The sequence below is a fragment of the Actinia tenebrosa genome, unplaced genomic scaffold, assembly GCF_029948245.1.
Source record: "Actinia tenebrosa isolate PJP-AT-01 unplaced genomic scaffold, QUT_ActTen_1.0 PGA_scaffold4__44_contigs__length_22323623, whole genome shotgun sequence".
Classification (NCBI taxonomy): Eukaryota; Metazoa; Cnidaria; class Anthozoa; order Actiniaria; family Actiniidae; genus Actinia; species Actinia tenebrosa.
In genome coordinates, this window is record NW_028292581.1 from 13,289,892 (window position 1) to 13,305,078 (window position 15,187).

General features: G+C 37.0%; 1 protein-coding gene and 1 non-coding gene across 2 annotated transcripts; one reads left to right on the forward strand and one right to left on the reverse strand.

Annotated features, from left to right (window-relative positions):
• The first annotated feature begins 1,155 nt into the window (after positions 1-1,155).
• Positions 1,156-7,269, forward strand: LOC116303460 (uncharacterized). The gene is made up of 2 exons (XR_016121114.1): positions 1,156-1,320; positions 2,991-7,269. It is a non-coding gene; the product is annotated as an uncharacterized LOC116303460 (transcript).
• Positions 7,059-14,994, reverse strand: LOC116303463 (tetratricopeptide repeat protein 19, mitochondrial). Its single transcript, XM_031713006.1, has 10 exons — positions 14,686-14,994; positions 13,324-13,424; positions 12,738-12,893; positions 11,628-11,666; positions 10,769-10,825; positions 10,143-10,204; positions 9,642-9,728; positions 9,125-9,260; positions 8,318-8,480; positions 7,059-7,597 (listed from the first exon to the last, which is right to left on the reverse strand). Exons 1-10 carry the CDS (start codon positions 14,957-14,959, stop codon positions 7,476-7,478), a joined length of 1,197 nt encoding a protein of 398 aa, XP_031568866.1. The 5' UTR covers positions 14,960-14,994; the 3' UTR covers positions 7,059-7,475.
• Positions 14,995-15,187: the final 193 nt, after the last annotated feature.

Genomic DNA, 15,187 nt, shown 5'->3' on the forward strand with positions numbered 1-15,187 from the left:
CTACGCTTCTCTACGACGTCTAAAGTGGTCATCTTCTGGTTCAAGCACCTCTGCAACTTCTAAGGTTTCTACAGCCTTTTCAGGCTCTCCATGAGAAAGATAAAACATGCCCAGACCATCTAGACATAGCCCTAGAAGAGCCTTGCTGTAGTGATAAAGAAATATGAAACACATACAATGCTAGTGTTCGTTATTAGGGACTTTAATATTTGCAAAATCTACGACAGCGACGTCAACCAGAAGTGTTAGTAATTTCACTTTAGGGTTTCGAGACTTCAAAGTGTGGATGAGTTTAGTTTTACTCACAATGTTTTCAATGAAATCTCCAATGAACGGTTGACGTGGCCGTCGTAGATTCCGCAAATCCAAGGTCCCTATTATCAGTGGCGGATCCAGGATTTTTCAAAACGGGTTCCAGATTTTCCACTTCTTTGCTTTTACTAAATGAGTGCTGACAAGACCTAGACTGCGCTTGCGTGCACTTCGACACAGATAGTCCATGCAGTTGGTCGGGGAATGGCGATGTCCTCTGTTTGGAAAAGTTGAGCTTCGCAAATTACCAGTACGATGCCAAAAACGAGCCATAACAACCGACACAACCCAAAACTTCTTTAATCTTTTTAATTCAAATCTATAGAAGATATTTTTTTTGATATCCAAAATTTCAAACCTTACTAAGGAAAAAAAAGACGGTAAAAAAACCCGGCCTGGTAGAGCGGACCTCTTCGCACTACCCCTAGATGCGCCACTGATTATTACAATTCTTCAGACCAGAATTCATTAATAACATATATCACACCAGAATGCATGTCTAAAATATATCAGATGAACATAAAAATGAGCCTGCAATAACATATTTAGCGGACTTCCACAAACCGGAACCTCAGAAAAAATCTGGGGTAAAAAAAATCGATTCCCACAGATTCTTACCGGCGCCAGCCCGCTGACCAAAAAGCCAGAACACTCTAGTCTCGAGTTTGGTGTATGAATCCGAACACAAACTGTCGGTAAGGTTCCTCTGCGAATCAGCGACAGATTTCTAAATTACTATAGCCTGGTTCGAGTAACGCTAAGTACCCAATGAGAGGACGCGTAAGAATGCTACTAGGGATTAACGAATCACAATTTAGCTACAATTAAATAGATATATCTGGGAACGTTGCCGGGGGTATAGATCGTATGCACGCAAGGCTAGTTCAACGTAGTCCAGAATAAATGAGGGGCCAGCGCCTGGACTAAGTTCAACGTAGCTGGGATATGAACAAGAAAGAACGAAGAGGACGGTAATAAATGACGAAATTCCCTTCATCAAATATCCTGGCATGTATATTTATACTTATATCTAATAATATAATAATTATCCTAAGTATAAACGTCGAATATTTTTCATGTAGGTACAAGAAACATTGATATTCGTCGGTACAAAGTCAGTGCTCGTTCCTCGGTGGAAGTTTACTTTCGATTTCTTGGTAACGTCAGCTTATGATTCAAACTCAAGTGAAACCACGAGCGCAATGAGTGGTTTCACTGCAAAGTTTTGGATCATATGCTGACGCCATTCCATGTTCGATAAGAGTACAGACCATAGAAAAGGGAACTCGATTTGTTTTTTCACCACACAACGTTCACTAACACGCATTTTTTCGACGTTTTTTGCGATCAAAACGACCAACGGAAAAAGCGAGCGCTCGTTGACGTTAGCTTTTTGGTCTGTCCTTTTATCGATCCTAAAAAAATATAGGCAATCCGCGCGCGAGAACTTAACGATTTGTGGTAAAATCCTCATTTGAGTGTTGTGTGTTATGAATAAAGGTTTATACTTCAATATGTTACAGCGCTTTTCATAATTATTCAACCTCGTCAAATTTGACGGCAGCCAAAACCATACGTTTCGGCTCCAGTTCAATATCAAAAGTACGATAACAACCGAATGGATCCAAGCCTATATCAAGATTATATCCAGTAGCAATTCTTCGCCCGCCATAAATTCATTAACAGACATTCTACAACAAAACAGCTAAGATATAGAAGTGTGTTTCGTTTGCCTCTATGCAAGACGCTTATTTCTCAAGTCCCCAGAGTAAAGTAACTTTGCGTAGTTTCAGAAAGCGTGTGTGTGCTTGTGAAAATCCATGATTAAGAGCTTCAAGGCTTCACAGAGTCTGATTCGCAACCATGGGGAAGTATTAAACCCTTGAATTCCACGACGACTGTTCGCTTGGCTTCAATTTCTTAGACTCTACTGGGTTAAAGTATGCAAATCGGTCTAGACAAAATGTGGTTAACAGGTGCCATAATTCATATTTTTTATGGACCTGTTTCTCTGCAGAGGGTTGGACTATTAATGATTCTACAACTGAGTGAAGGTAGATGAAATGAATCAGTGAATTTCGATGGAAAACCTGTTTTGAATTCAGCCCCCGCTCTCCCCTGTTAATATCAATGCTGAATTCAAAAACCATTGGAAAACAAACCAGAGATCAAACAATAGTAATAGGGCTGGTTTTTACAAGTTTGCCAAAGGCATGCGCATGCGACGCTTGATTTATGCTAATTTAAATTTCCGTACATTCTGCGCTTTTTTTCATTTTTCCCCCGCACTATATCAGATGCTTTGTAAGAATAAAGAAATTATTTTAACGAATAAATTAGGATAAGATATTTGAACTGTCACATTTGGTTCCGTTGTTTATGGCTTGGCAGATTAAAAAGTCCAGTAATCAAGCTACAGATCGAGTATATTTTCTCCAACTAATGTTTTAATATTTTTTCCGTGTCTTTTCTTCTTTACTATTTCCTTTTTCTATTTTATACATATTTATATAATTGTTGAATTAGCTTGTCGTTAACTTGTCATTACTAAAATACATTACAGTTTCAAAGGCTGGAGCCTAGTTAAAAAATTCCTGCACAAACTCTTTATGTATATTCTTTTTTTTCCATTTCAAAATTGTATGCTTATGGATTTTTTTTTTAAATTAATTTTCTAGGTAAAACATGTGAATGAACACTGCCTTGGTACCTAGAATAAATTGTAAATGATGGCAGGGTGTTCTTCCTGGAGCCACGAAAATGATGCCAAAATAAACTACACGAAACTATCTAGGTTGCTAATCGATGGAGGCACACAGGCATTTCGTTTAGTATTTGATGGTCATCAAGTTAAATATCATACTACATTGAAAGTCTTCTTAAATGCCAGCAAAACAACTCTACAAAAGCTGAAGAAACCAAGAGGAAAAGTACTGAATAATGACCAATGGGACAAAATGTACCCACCAAGTGGAAGCGACCCTAAATCTCAAGACTTTGATATCACTTTGCTTTTCGTTCTCCTAAGAAATATCTGTGGGCTTTCGGCGCCAGTATACGAAATTACACCTACTGGGAAGCGAAAACGTGATTGGAATAAGCCGCCTCACGAAACAGACAACTCACAAGAGGCTAACCTTGTCAGAATGAAGTGTTATAGAAATGCAATAGCACACAAACCAACCACTGAAACTAATGATGCTGACTTCGAACAATATTGGCAAGATACTTCATCTGCCCTTCTGTCGCTGGGACTGAGTCAAGACAACATTGATGAATTGAAGTCTGCTCGGTTAGGAGAGAAGGACTACAATCAGTTACTTTATGATTGGTATGTATCTGATGAGGACATTACATCACGGCTAGTGGGATTGGGGGTAACTACTACGAATATCAAGTCAGATACCACACACATCAAGTCACACGCGGAAGGCATCAAGTCAGATACTGCACACATCAAGTCCAACGCAGCTTTAATTCCAGTTATTAAAGATGATCTTAGTGAACTGAGTAATATGTTCAAGAACACTCAAAGAAGTTCAAGCCTAAACATTGCCAAACTCGCCAAGGATGAGTTCAGAAGTTTGATTGAGTCACTGTGCAAGTCCTTCCAATCGAACACCCGCCAATGGATTCTAGATCGGGTCAATTGCCATGTTAACAATGACGAAACTGGATCTAGGGTTATGATCATCGAAGCCGGGCCAGGCCTGGGAAAATCAACTCTAGCTGGTAAAATTTGTGACATTTACAAAGGCCTTGGACGTCTTGGGGGCTGTCATTTCTTTCAGTTCAGTAATTCTACAAGAAACAATCCAAGGCTGATGTTACAGTCCATTGCAAGTCAGATTTGCGACTCTGTTCCTGGTTATAAAGAGGCTCTAGAGGAAAAACTTCAAACAAGTTTGGGAAGAGACTTGACAGATAAAAATTGTGAAGAACTATTTACTGTGCTATTTGAGGAACCTTTGCGCAATGTCACATTAGAAGATCTTGCAACAAGTAACAAGTTTGTTGTCGTATTGGATGCAATAGACGAATGCTGCAGTCATCTGAAGTATGAATTACAAGCGATTTTGAGAGACAAACTGTCTCTTCTTCCATCGTGGCTTAGATTTGTCATCACCACCAGACCATCTCCAATACTGAATAACGTGCCGATGAATCGAATCGTTGTCGACCCAAATTGTGAAGAGAATGAAATTGACATTGAAAACTTTTACAAAGCCAAGTTTTCAGAGCATTATTCAATTATAACGGAGCTGGTTAAAATGTCCGGTGGTTTATTTTTAGTAGCTTTCTTTGTCGTTGATTATATGCAGAAATAAAACATTACCTCGCCATCATATGTCTTGGATCTTTTTCCTGAAGGAATCTCTTCCGTGTATGAAAAGTATTTCCAACGACTGAAAGCTGAAATATTGCCCTTTATATCTGAAGAAGAAAGCTTTTTCAAGATGCTCGGAGCCATTACCTCATCGAAGAATCCAATCCCAGTGGGCATGATATACAGTATTCTAGGCCTTAAAAGTGAGCGTGATGTCCCTCGCCAAGAAAGAAAAACAAGAAAAGATGCCTTGAAATTACTTCATTCGTTGTTTCCACTAGAGTATGATCACGTCTCTATATTTCATAAGACAATTGCTGATTGGTTAGTTCTTGAAGGGGACAGAGAACACGAGTTCAGTGTTCGTGTAGAAGACGGGATTGAAGTGCTTGCCAGACAGTGTTATGATGCCTTGGATGACATACAAAGTGGGAAAAAGGAATTGGATAAACCTTTGGGTCTGACAGACATTGAGAAATATGCATTGAGTTCAGGATGGGATTACTTGAAGAGTAGTTCGCTTAAAGACAAAGTAGATGAAATGCTAAGAAATCATTTTGTCTTGAGTGCGTTGATTTGTACTGATCTGATAAAATCTTTGTACTATTTAATTGACACATCTAGTAATGATTTAAATGAGTGTAAATTGAAATTGTCATTCTTCTTATTTGAACCAAGAGTCCACAGTAATACTTGCCCCTTTCGTTATCCTTCGAGCTTTGGTCGCTGTGTTGAGTTTCTTTTAAGTGCTGATTTAGCGATAGGTACAAAAGAAATAGATTCCGACGTATTGCTCCTTTTGAGAAGGCACAATTTCTCGTATTACGAGACGAAGCGAAGCGTCATTGAGTTAAGACTGCATCAGGATAGCCCACACCAAACGACAAGTGTTTGCCCTTCCGTTACTGTATGTGACAAAGATTTTGTACTATTGGCCTACGACTATGATGGCAGCCTTTTTCTGCAAGGGCATGAAATGAATGGATCATTGTTGGCACAGAAACAACTTCCTGGAAAAAAACACATTTGCCCATCTCCGGACCATCGGTTCGTCATCGCTACTGAAGTATCAAAAGAAGGAGACATCGAAATAAGAGACTCGAGAACCCTAAATCTGGTAACTCGTTTCAACTTTCCTTACCAAATTAACTCATGTCACGTGTGTGGTGAACAGCCATGGTACATTTTAGCCAACTGTTCTAACGGTGAAATCCATGTCATCGAAGGCAAAACAGGTCAAACTTGTTATCGTATTCCTATTGAGGAAGGATATAAAATCGAGGCTACGTGTAGATATGGTCAAATGCTAATAGGAAACAGTATATGTGATGAAGAAGACCACATCACTGAATACAACATTTGGCTTCGCAAATGCAGCGTACCGGTAAACGGAGGTTTTTTAAACGTTAGGCCGTACGTTTTTCAACAGACTCTTTATTTACATCACGCCCAAAACTCTAACCTAAAGCTTCCCATCTCTCATATTAATGAAAAAGTTTGTGAATGTGGCAATACCGACCTAGTTCCTGAGATTGGCAACCCTGTTTGTTTTTCACAAGATGGTCAACTCATCGCATATCATGTTGGCAGTTCCATCTTCATCCACAAGGCGTCGGATGGCTCGCAGTACAAACGCGTGTTTCTTGGTAGATCACACTACGTTCGTATTTTGTTCATTAGCAAGAGCTATGTATTCGTCTATGAATCAAGCTTCTTTGATCCAAAATTCCTCTGGCATCCAGAAAATTGTTATTGTGCTTCAGCCGTGTCTAATTTCGCCAGTCTTCTCTCAATTATTAACATCGAAACGAATGAGGTTGTTCACAGGTTCTTCATTCCATATAAATGCGGTGCAATAAAATTCCATGTGGTGCCAAGAAAAGAAGGTGAACCATTTACTCTTTTAGGTTACGATAGCAAAGATAATTGTATTACGCAATATGTATTCCGCAACTTAGATTTATATGGCTACAATACGGCCACTTAGGGATACTTGTGGAATTGCTGAAATTCGTATAAGTGTCCACAATTCTTTGAGATAGTGTACATGGATAGCAGAGAGTGAAGGTTAGGGGGGGACACCGTGCCTACACTTCTTGCTAACATTCACTATATTTTCCAATCTAAACCACCACATTTTAGGGCGCCCCGCTGTCCTCGCAATGTAATATAATGTAAAATAAGTTAAATATATTGTTAATTGATATATCCCCACTAAAGTGAATACGATAAAAGCAACGGGGAATATATATATATATGTGTGTGTGTAGATATGATCCATAGATAGGAATGTCTTGCACTTAGTATTTCTCGAGTTTTACAACTATTTTAATTCATTTTTTAGTTTATTGTTTGCATTATACAAACAGTAATATTTCTTGCTGCTTGTCCAACCTGGAATAAAAAGGACCAAGTAGAATGCTGTCTGCAGTTTTATTTAAAACCAGAATAAGCTACATCATCAAGTTTTTTTCATTTTTATAACGAACACGACACTTTTTAGTTTGGATGACATGTTTGGGCAGCAACGTCTGCCACCTTCAGATTTAAGATCGTAATGCAGATTGCATAATGTATAAATACCTAATACCTTTATTTCTAGCTAAATCAATAAACTTCTAAGGAACAAATTTTAATTTGTCTTTTAAAAATGTATAGTTAAACAAAACCAAAGATTCTTAAATATTAACTGTATAGTCACCTGCTTAATGGCTTAGGGGAATGGTCAAGGGGAGGCGTTTACTCCTCTTCCCTTTCTTTCCCTTCCATTTTCATTCTATTTTCCATTTCCTTGAGCTGCTAAGCACGTGAAAAAAGGACCAGAAATAGCTCTGCATCATACATTAATATCCAGTTTCATTGTACTGTCTTTAATCATGTCTTTAACTACATCATCGTCTGACTCGTCTGCCATTCTAAAGGCTTTGATCATTGCTTTCTTTGCTCGCTTGACTTTACCTGTCAGAAAACAAAAACATCTAAAATGATCGGCTAAATCAAAAGCGAGCAAACTGAGTTTTTATGATCAATATGATAAGTAACGGATCATTCTCGTACCCACACCCTTTTCAGCTTTCAAGCGAAAATTTTTATTTTTCGCTAAGGGTCTGGTTACGAGAATTGGTAACAGAAACGTGTGGTTGTCGCACGAGACTCCATTTGTTGCCCAGCGACATTTACTTCTACTGTCAGAATTGCTGAGTTTCAATCAACTGGTAAAAGTCTTTGAATCATATCATTTGCTCCAAATGGCTGACCGCCAAGTGCTGTAAGCGTATAATAATTCTCTTGAAAAGTTGTGATTCAGCTGATGAGCATTCCGCACGACACACGAAATGGCGTCATGTGAAACCAAACAATGGAAACATTTCATAGAGCAGCCAACTTAGAGAACAAAAAAGTCAGAATGTTGATGTCATGCATGACAATTCAATCCATTGTTTTGTTATCTAAATTGAACCACTGTGAATTGCTGCATGGGTCTATCGTTTGCATGGTTTCTTACTTTTTTAAACAGGCGATAAAAGTTAGAATAATTTGAAATCGCTATGCATTCTATTAATGTAAAAGATTGACACCATCATGGAAACAGCGTGTTACTAAATGGGAGAACCTATATGGTAGTAAGGCTCTTCCGGTTATTATCAGGGCCGGTGGAGTTGACATTAATTTACTTACCTCCCTCAAGGTAAATAAGTCCTAAATTAGCCAAGACAAATGCCTTAAAAGAACTTTCTGTTTGGTCGGCCAGTTTGATGGACTTCATGGCCAGTGTCTCAGCCTCTTCGTATCGCTGAGATTCCGCATACGCTTTGGCAAGATTGCTCATTATCACAAGTACCTTTGAAGTAGAATATGAGAGTATCGTTTCTTTGTTTAACGGTTGCGCATGAGAAAACGCATGAAAATACAACTAAACAATGATTCGTATTCTCGAGAGAAGGTCACGAGGTATGAAATTGGAAAATATTACGCCCAAGTGGATTAGGTCCATTGGGCTTGGGTCTAATATTCTCTATTTTAGACGACGTGTCATTCCCTTGATTATTGTTTCTGTTTGTCTTCTTTGAAAATATGGTTGATGTCGATATTTTTGCATTTTTCTGTCCAATAAAGATTCTTCTTTGCACCGGTAGAAATTTCTCCTCAGACTAGTATTTTAAGAATAGCTGAATACTGTGAATAGCTGACAGTGATGCGTGTTGAGTCTTCGGTTTCTCTTTTGAGCTGCCAACTATCCTTGAGAAAAATATTTTACACTAAATTCATATCCATTGTATTATAAATGTATTGTAATTATCATAAATATATTCCTCTTCATACTCAATTTTCCCAACATTTAACCTCTTGAATGGAATAATGATTAAATGATTGATTGATTGATTTGACTGATTGACTTATGAACGAAGCTAGACCTGTGGTATAAAAACAGTGGTATGCATCAAATGTGATATTGGTGTATTGGCAACAGTTTACCACTAATACCTGGTCATCTTCTTGTCCAAGTACCTCCTCTGCAACTTCTAAGGCTTTTTCCAAGGTTTCCGCAGCCTTTTCAGGCTCTCCATGAGAAAGATAAAACATGCCCAGACCATCTAGACATAGCCCTAGAAGAGCCTTGCTGTAGTGATAAAGAAATATGAAACACATACAATCCTAGTATACAATCCTTTGGTCCAATTAGTTTCGGTCCAAGATACTCAGTGGAGAGGGTCTGGGACCGAAACTAATGTCACACACTAACCCAGAAGCATAGAAGAGAACAATGAACACATACAAACTCAATTCATTATTAAGGTGTCCGCAGGGCTCGAACCAGTGACACGGACCTTTGGAACCACAGTCGACACGTACACCACCCATGTTACCCATAATATTATAATTTGATATCAAACGAGGTATTTTACTATTTCACTACGATAAGTGTTTTTATTGCTGGTTACCGGCCCCAAATCTGCAAAGTATTAAGGGTATGCGAAAGTAGAGAATACTCTTAGTCTACCTGTTATCATCGGCCTCATCTGCCTGGTCAATATTGTTCTCTGCTGTGTCTACACACCATTGATACCCTACAAGGGCTAAATCATTCCTTGCAAATAAGAAAAAAATGAATCATATATTGCACTGCTCTAGTGAGAATCTGGAATATATATAATAGATAGAAAAAAAGAAAGAAAGAAAAAAAAGAAACAAAGAAAAAAGTAACAGAAAAAAAAAAAAAAAAAAAAAGAGAGAGAGAGAGAAAGAAAATGTGTGAATTAGAATGAATTAGTGTCGCGGAAATTTCATGTAGTGTTCACACCATATATCCGTGAGAAACATATCCGTCAAATAAAAAACTGTACAAATTAGTGCAAACTTTTGTAGGTCTACTGAAGTCTCTATGACTGAACTTACTAATATAATGTGTGCAAATTTGTGCAATTTGTTACAGAGTGTTTCACGGATATATAGTATGCATTATAATAAAGTATTTTTATACATAGCTTTATAATTGACTAACTTGTTTTGATTTTCACAAGCTTGAGATAGCTTCAAAGAAATTTCTATGACAGCATCATCTTCCTGCATTTAGGAATGCAAAGAAACAAGTCAACAATATGATTAACATTACTTATCGAAATTAATGATTGAAAACAATTGAATATTTAGGAATTATTGTATGAGAATAAAACCAAAAATTAACTTGTCTTCGCTCAATGAAGAAAACCAAATGGTACATTTTTTTCTTCTATAAAGTAATAACGTTTTCTTCTTCGATTGCTACGTTAATTCAGCGGGTTTTTTAACTCTAGAAAGGCAGGAGAACCAGCAAGGAACTCTATACTTATTGGCTCATGTGATTAGCTAGACTTGCACAAATTCCTTTGTCTCCTTATTAGTTCTCAATGCCAAATAAAGCACAGGTAGCCCAATTAGGATCACACAAATGCAACGCGCTCGCGTCTTTTGGCGGGAAACGCAAATGAAAACCATGTAATCGATGTAATTAATGTGCAAGTCAACTTCTCTCAAACTCCTACCTCGCTTAAATTTTATGTGCGCTTTTTTCTACTTCTTTGCTCGTGCAAATCCAAAAGAGGTCGACATTATATTATATAGAGCGAGTCTAATTATTAGCTAACTTACTTTTGATGTCCCAGTAGCAAGCATTTCTTGTAATGTTAGACGAAGGTAGTATTCGGCCTTTCAACATAAGAATTCATTAATTAAATGCATTAGAAAAAGTTTAAATATCAAAATTGATTCCGGGATGTCGAAATTACGTCTTTAGAGGTTGTAAGTACCATCGGTTATAAATACAAATCTGGGGTGCTTTCCATTTTACCCGGAAAAACCGGACATTTTGGTTGGAAAGCAAATGGTATGTGTTCCGGATGTGTCTTCTGATTGAGGTAATACTTTTTCCACTCTTTTCGGTCCTACGCACCAGTAGACGCGTGTACCGTTTGTCGGAAATCAAAGTTTTCTGAATTTTTTTTATCACCAGCAAATGAATTTCCAACCGGATGGTTTGGTTTAAATGGTACGCACCCCTGGTTCACCTTTATGAGAGAAGTGTTGCCTTTATGAGTTGTTTAAAGCAACCCAAACTTCAAATAACATTACACTACTTAAATAACATTGTCCGTAGTGCAAAAACAGTCAGGTTGAAAACATCAGAACATAGAAGCTGAGATCGAAAGGTGTTTCTGTCAGTGCAACAATTTATGAACATTCTACGAGTTGCATCGCTAGATACATGTACATCTATTAATTTGAGATGGCACACTGTTCTAATCAACGTACTTCTTATGTATTTTGGTCTCAGCTTCTATGTTCTATGTTTTGAGCCCACAATGAATTTTGCAATCGAGTGTATTTGAAATTTGAATGAATATACACTAGAATGCATTACTAGTAGTGAATTTTCCTGGAACAACTACAAATCTTGATTTGTGATAGTTATTTCATAATCACTATTATCTATATAACAATCTTATCATACCTCATCCCACTTCTCCAACTCAATTGCCAGATTCGCTGACTGAAATTGAATTGTATGAAAAAAATAATTAAATTTTAATAATAGCACAGGGAGCTCAATTTAGATACGTGAAAGGAAATTCAAAGTAAAACCATTAAAAAACTGTATTTAATGCTTTGCATTTGACAGAAGGAAATGAAAAAGCCAATCAAAAATTTTTATTTTTATACTCCTTTGTTTTTTTATATTATTGGTTTCCCTTTGCTTGTGTTATTTGGTTAGCACTCTTTCACCAAGGGCGGATCCAGAGGGGGCAAAGGGGGGCTAAAGCCCCCCTTCAGCGGAAAAAAAGGATGCTTTTTTATATTGTTTTCTGTTGTGTTGACGGAAGAAACTCAATTAGCCCCCCCCCCCTCCCCTAAAATTTTGGCTGGATCCGCCCTTGTTCACATCTACTGAAAGAACCTATTTGGATAATAAAACAATAGAATGAGGCAGAAGCACAACAGATGCATTTCATTATTTGACACTCAAAGGTCCTAATAGATGGACCCTTCTTCAAAATTATCTGGAATGTGAGGCTAACATGGAAATACAAAAGAAATGCCACAAATTCCATGAGAAAAAGTGTGATTTACTTTTTTATTTTCATGTTGGGCTGGCATTCAAGATAATTTTTAGAAGGGTGGCATGGGTGGCATAGTGGTTTACTGCTCGACTCTCATCACTGTGGTCTGGGTACGAGCCCTGGCTCAGGCTGGATCATATGTGAGTTGAGTTTGTTTGTTGTGTTGTTCTCTCCCTTGCAATGAGGGTTTTCTCTGGGATCTCCGTTTTCCTGCCTCCGTAAAAAGCAACATGCGAGTTGAGTGTTGTATGTTGAAAAAAATAGAAAGTAGTGGTAGTGTGTGTGGAGGGAACCTCACAGAAGAGCCTTGCATGGGGAGTGGCGGTTGTAAAGAGTCCATTGGTCTATGTGAAAAAGTGCTAACAATGTCATGCCGGACCACATCTTGTAACTTTATCTAAATTGGGCTCCCTTTGAATAACAGACCTAGTATGTTTATTCGATCATATCTGCAGTTGATAGGAAATATTCATGGAATAGAGTAGCAAGGTCTTCTGATTTACCTGATCCAGTACATATTTGAGGGCCTTGTGAAAGGGTCGCTTTCCTTTCTTTGAGGGATCATGTCTTTGTTTTTCGGCAATATCATTGTGTATCATGTTCAAGACTTCTTTAAGTAGAACATAAGCATCTTCTTTCTCCTCATTTTGTAGGTATTGCTTCAAAAAAAAAAATCAAAAAAATCAAAAAAATCAACAAAAAAAAAAACAAACAAAAAACAAAACAGTACACTTGTTTACATTCTTATCAAATTTATAATATAAACAATCTATTGGTTACTTTTGCCACTTCATGAGCAGACATGTGAAACTGGGACACCAATGTCAACCTAACTGTTCTTTTACTCTAGCCGTGAACAGTCAAGTTTATTTTTTCTTTTATTTGTGTAACTATTCTTTTATTTTTTATTTTTCTTTCATCATTTCATTACCTTGAATAGCTGTAATAGACTTTCACTATTATGTAACTCGAAATCTATTGTTTTCGATTCGTAATCTGATTGGCTGACAAACTCTACTGTCTATGGTTATAATAATAGAACAAAAGTAACATTCTCTTTTTGGTGTCTTTGAATCATGTGTAATTTACCTTTGCCTTTGCTAACTTCATTTGCAAGTCAGATCCTCTTTTTACTTTTATTTCTTTTTTCTTTTGATATGTGAATGTAAACACTGCAACACCACCCATACCTTAAAAAAACACATGTAGGAAGATGATAAGTATTTGGGAATGCATCTATGACGGTAATGAACTTTATTTTATATACAAAGATATTTTGAAATGTAATTTCTTGCACTTTGGCCATGTTTGGAGTCACCTAGTGCTTCTCGGTAACATGCACAGAATATTTTTCACAATGGTTTTGGTTTTGGGTGGTTGACATAAACCTTAGAAACTCTTTTTTTATAAGATAAAGTTCATTTCACATTAAGAAGTAATAAAAAGTTACAATTCACTTTACACATATACTTTATTCAAGAAAACCTTATCATCATTTCATATGTGCTTTCTGACCATGTCATTGACTTCTATCAAATATTATTTGTGGCAATTCTGCACATGCTACTTTGAGGAGGAAAAAAACCTTATTAAAGGGCATGACTTTAAGTCATGAAGAGGTGGAAAATCCCATCAAATTTTTTGGCAACAGCAAGAATCTCACTTTTACATGTTGTCATTGTTGGGGACCGAGTGTTTTCTCATTAAAAATTCAAAATACACTTAGCCGGACCATTCACCAGCTCATGTCATCTCTCAAAGTTGGCATGGTATATATTAATATATAGCAAAGTTTATAGGCTGATGTTAACTATTGATATTAATGTGCTAACCAAAATATTCTTAGCTGGACCATTCGCCAGCTCAGGTCATCTCTCAAAGTTGGCATGGCATATATTAATATATATGCAAAGCAAAGTTTGGCCTGTCGTGAAGTATTGATATATTGATGTGTAAACCAGACTGAAACAAAGATATCTTTTGTTTTAATGGTTGGCAAATTTGAATGAGAAAAGTTTCCTGACATCAGTGTTTGTAACAGTGAACATTGCTATTATAAACTTGTTATGAACAACTAATTAAAACAACAATTCACAGCTTACAGTCCACAACAGACCTCAAGCATGATGATGTTGACCCCCCCCCCCCCCCCCCCACGATAAAAATAACGTACCTTTCCCAAAGCTTACAATAATTTTATTTTTAATCTCTTAAACTCCATGCATATTATCTAGGAAAAGAGATTTTGCACTATCAAGTTACGGTAGCCATGTTATATTAGATGGTAGGAGCAATAAACTGGTTTTACTTAAGAAAGAATTCAATGCCCGAGAATATACAGCTGTAAAGGAAATAATTTTATTGTTCTGTCATATCTAACATGGCTGCCGGCACGTGATTTTGGTACGGCTTCGATAGAGACAAAATTCATTTTAATATCCCTTTACTTACCTACGATAAGCAAGACCCACAGTTCATCTGGTATTTTAAAGGTTGTTCTTCTAGACTTATTGGATAATTGTCGTTTTATCACTGATAATTGTGAACTTGAACCTGGTACATTTGAACAAACTAAAAAATTTCTCGTAAACGGTTTACATTTTCTACAACAACTAAATGCCCTTTCTCTTGTCTGTGGAATTAGTTCACATCCCCGCACGTAGCTCACAAGTAAGGAATTTGGTATTCGACTATTAGTTCTTAAGTTTATTAATAGAAAATTCATTTTGCCGTCAAGGTCGATTGAAATAACATTTCCTCTTTGACATTTTACGCGCCTACGGTATTGATATTCTGCGGTCTTCAACACAGGAAGCCCATTGTATTTGGAGCTTTTGAGAAAGATTAGGCCCAAATGTCAAGAAAGAGGTTATGTAATTATCATTATTATTATCATCATCATCATCATCATCATCATCATCATTATTATTATTATTATTATTATTATTATTCC

What these genes read in the sequence shown, in the direction of transcription:
- LOC116303463 (XM_031713006.1), bottom strand. Translation starts at nt 14,959, where the DNA reads ATGAATTTTCTATTAATAAACTTAAGAACTAATAGTCGAATACCAAAT. An exon ending in AGTTGGAGAAGTGGGATGAG is followed by an intron (nt 10,826 to 11,627) that starts GTATGATAAGAT and finishes TTATGTTGAAAG; the next exon opens with GCCGAATACTACCTTCGTCT. An exon ending in GCTTGTGAAAATCAAAACAA is followed by an intron (nt 9,729 to 10,142) that starts GTTAGTCAATTA and finishes CTTATTTGCAAG; the next exon opens with GAATGATTTAGCCCTTGTAG.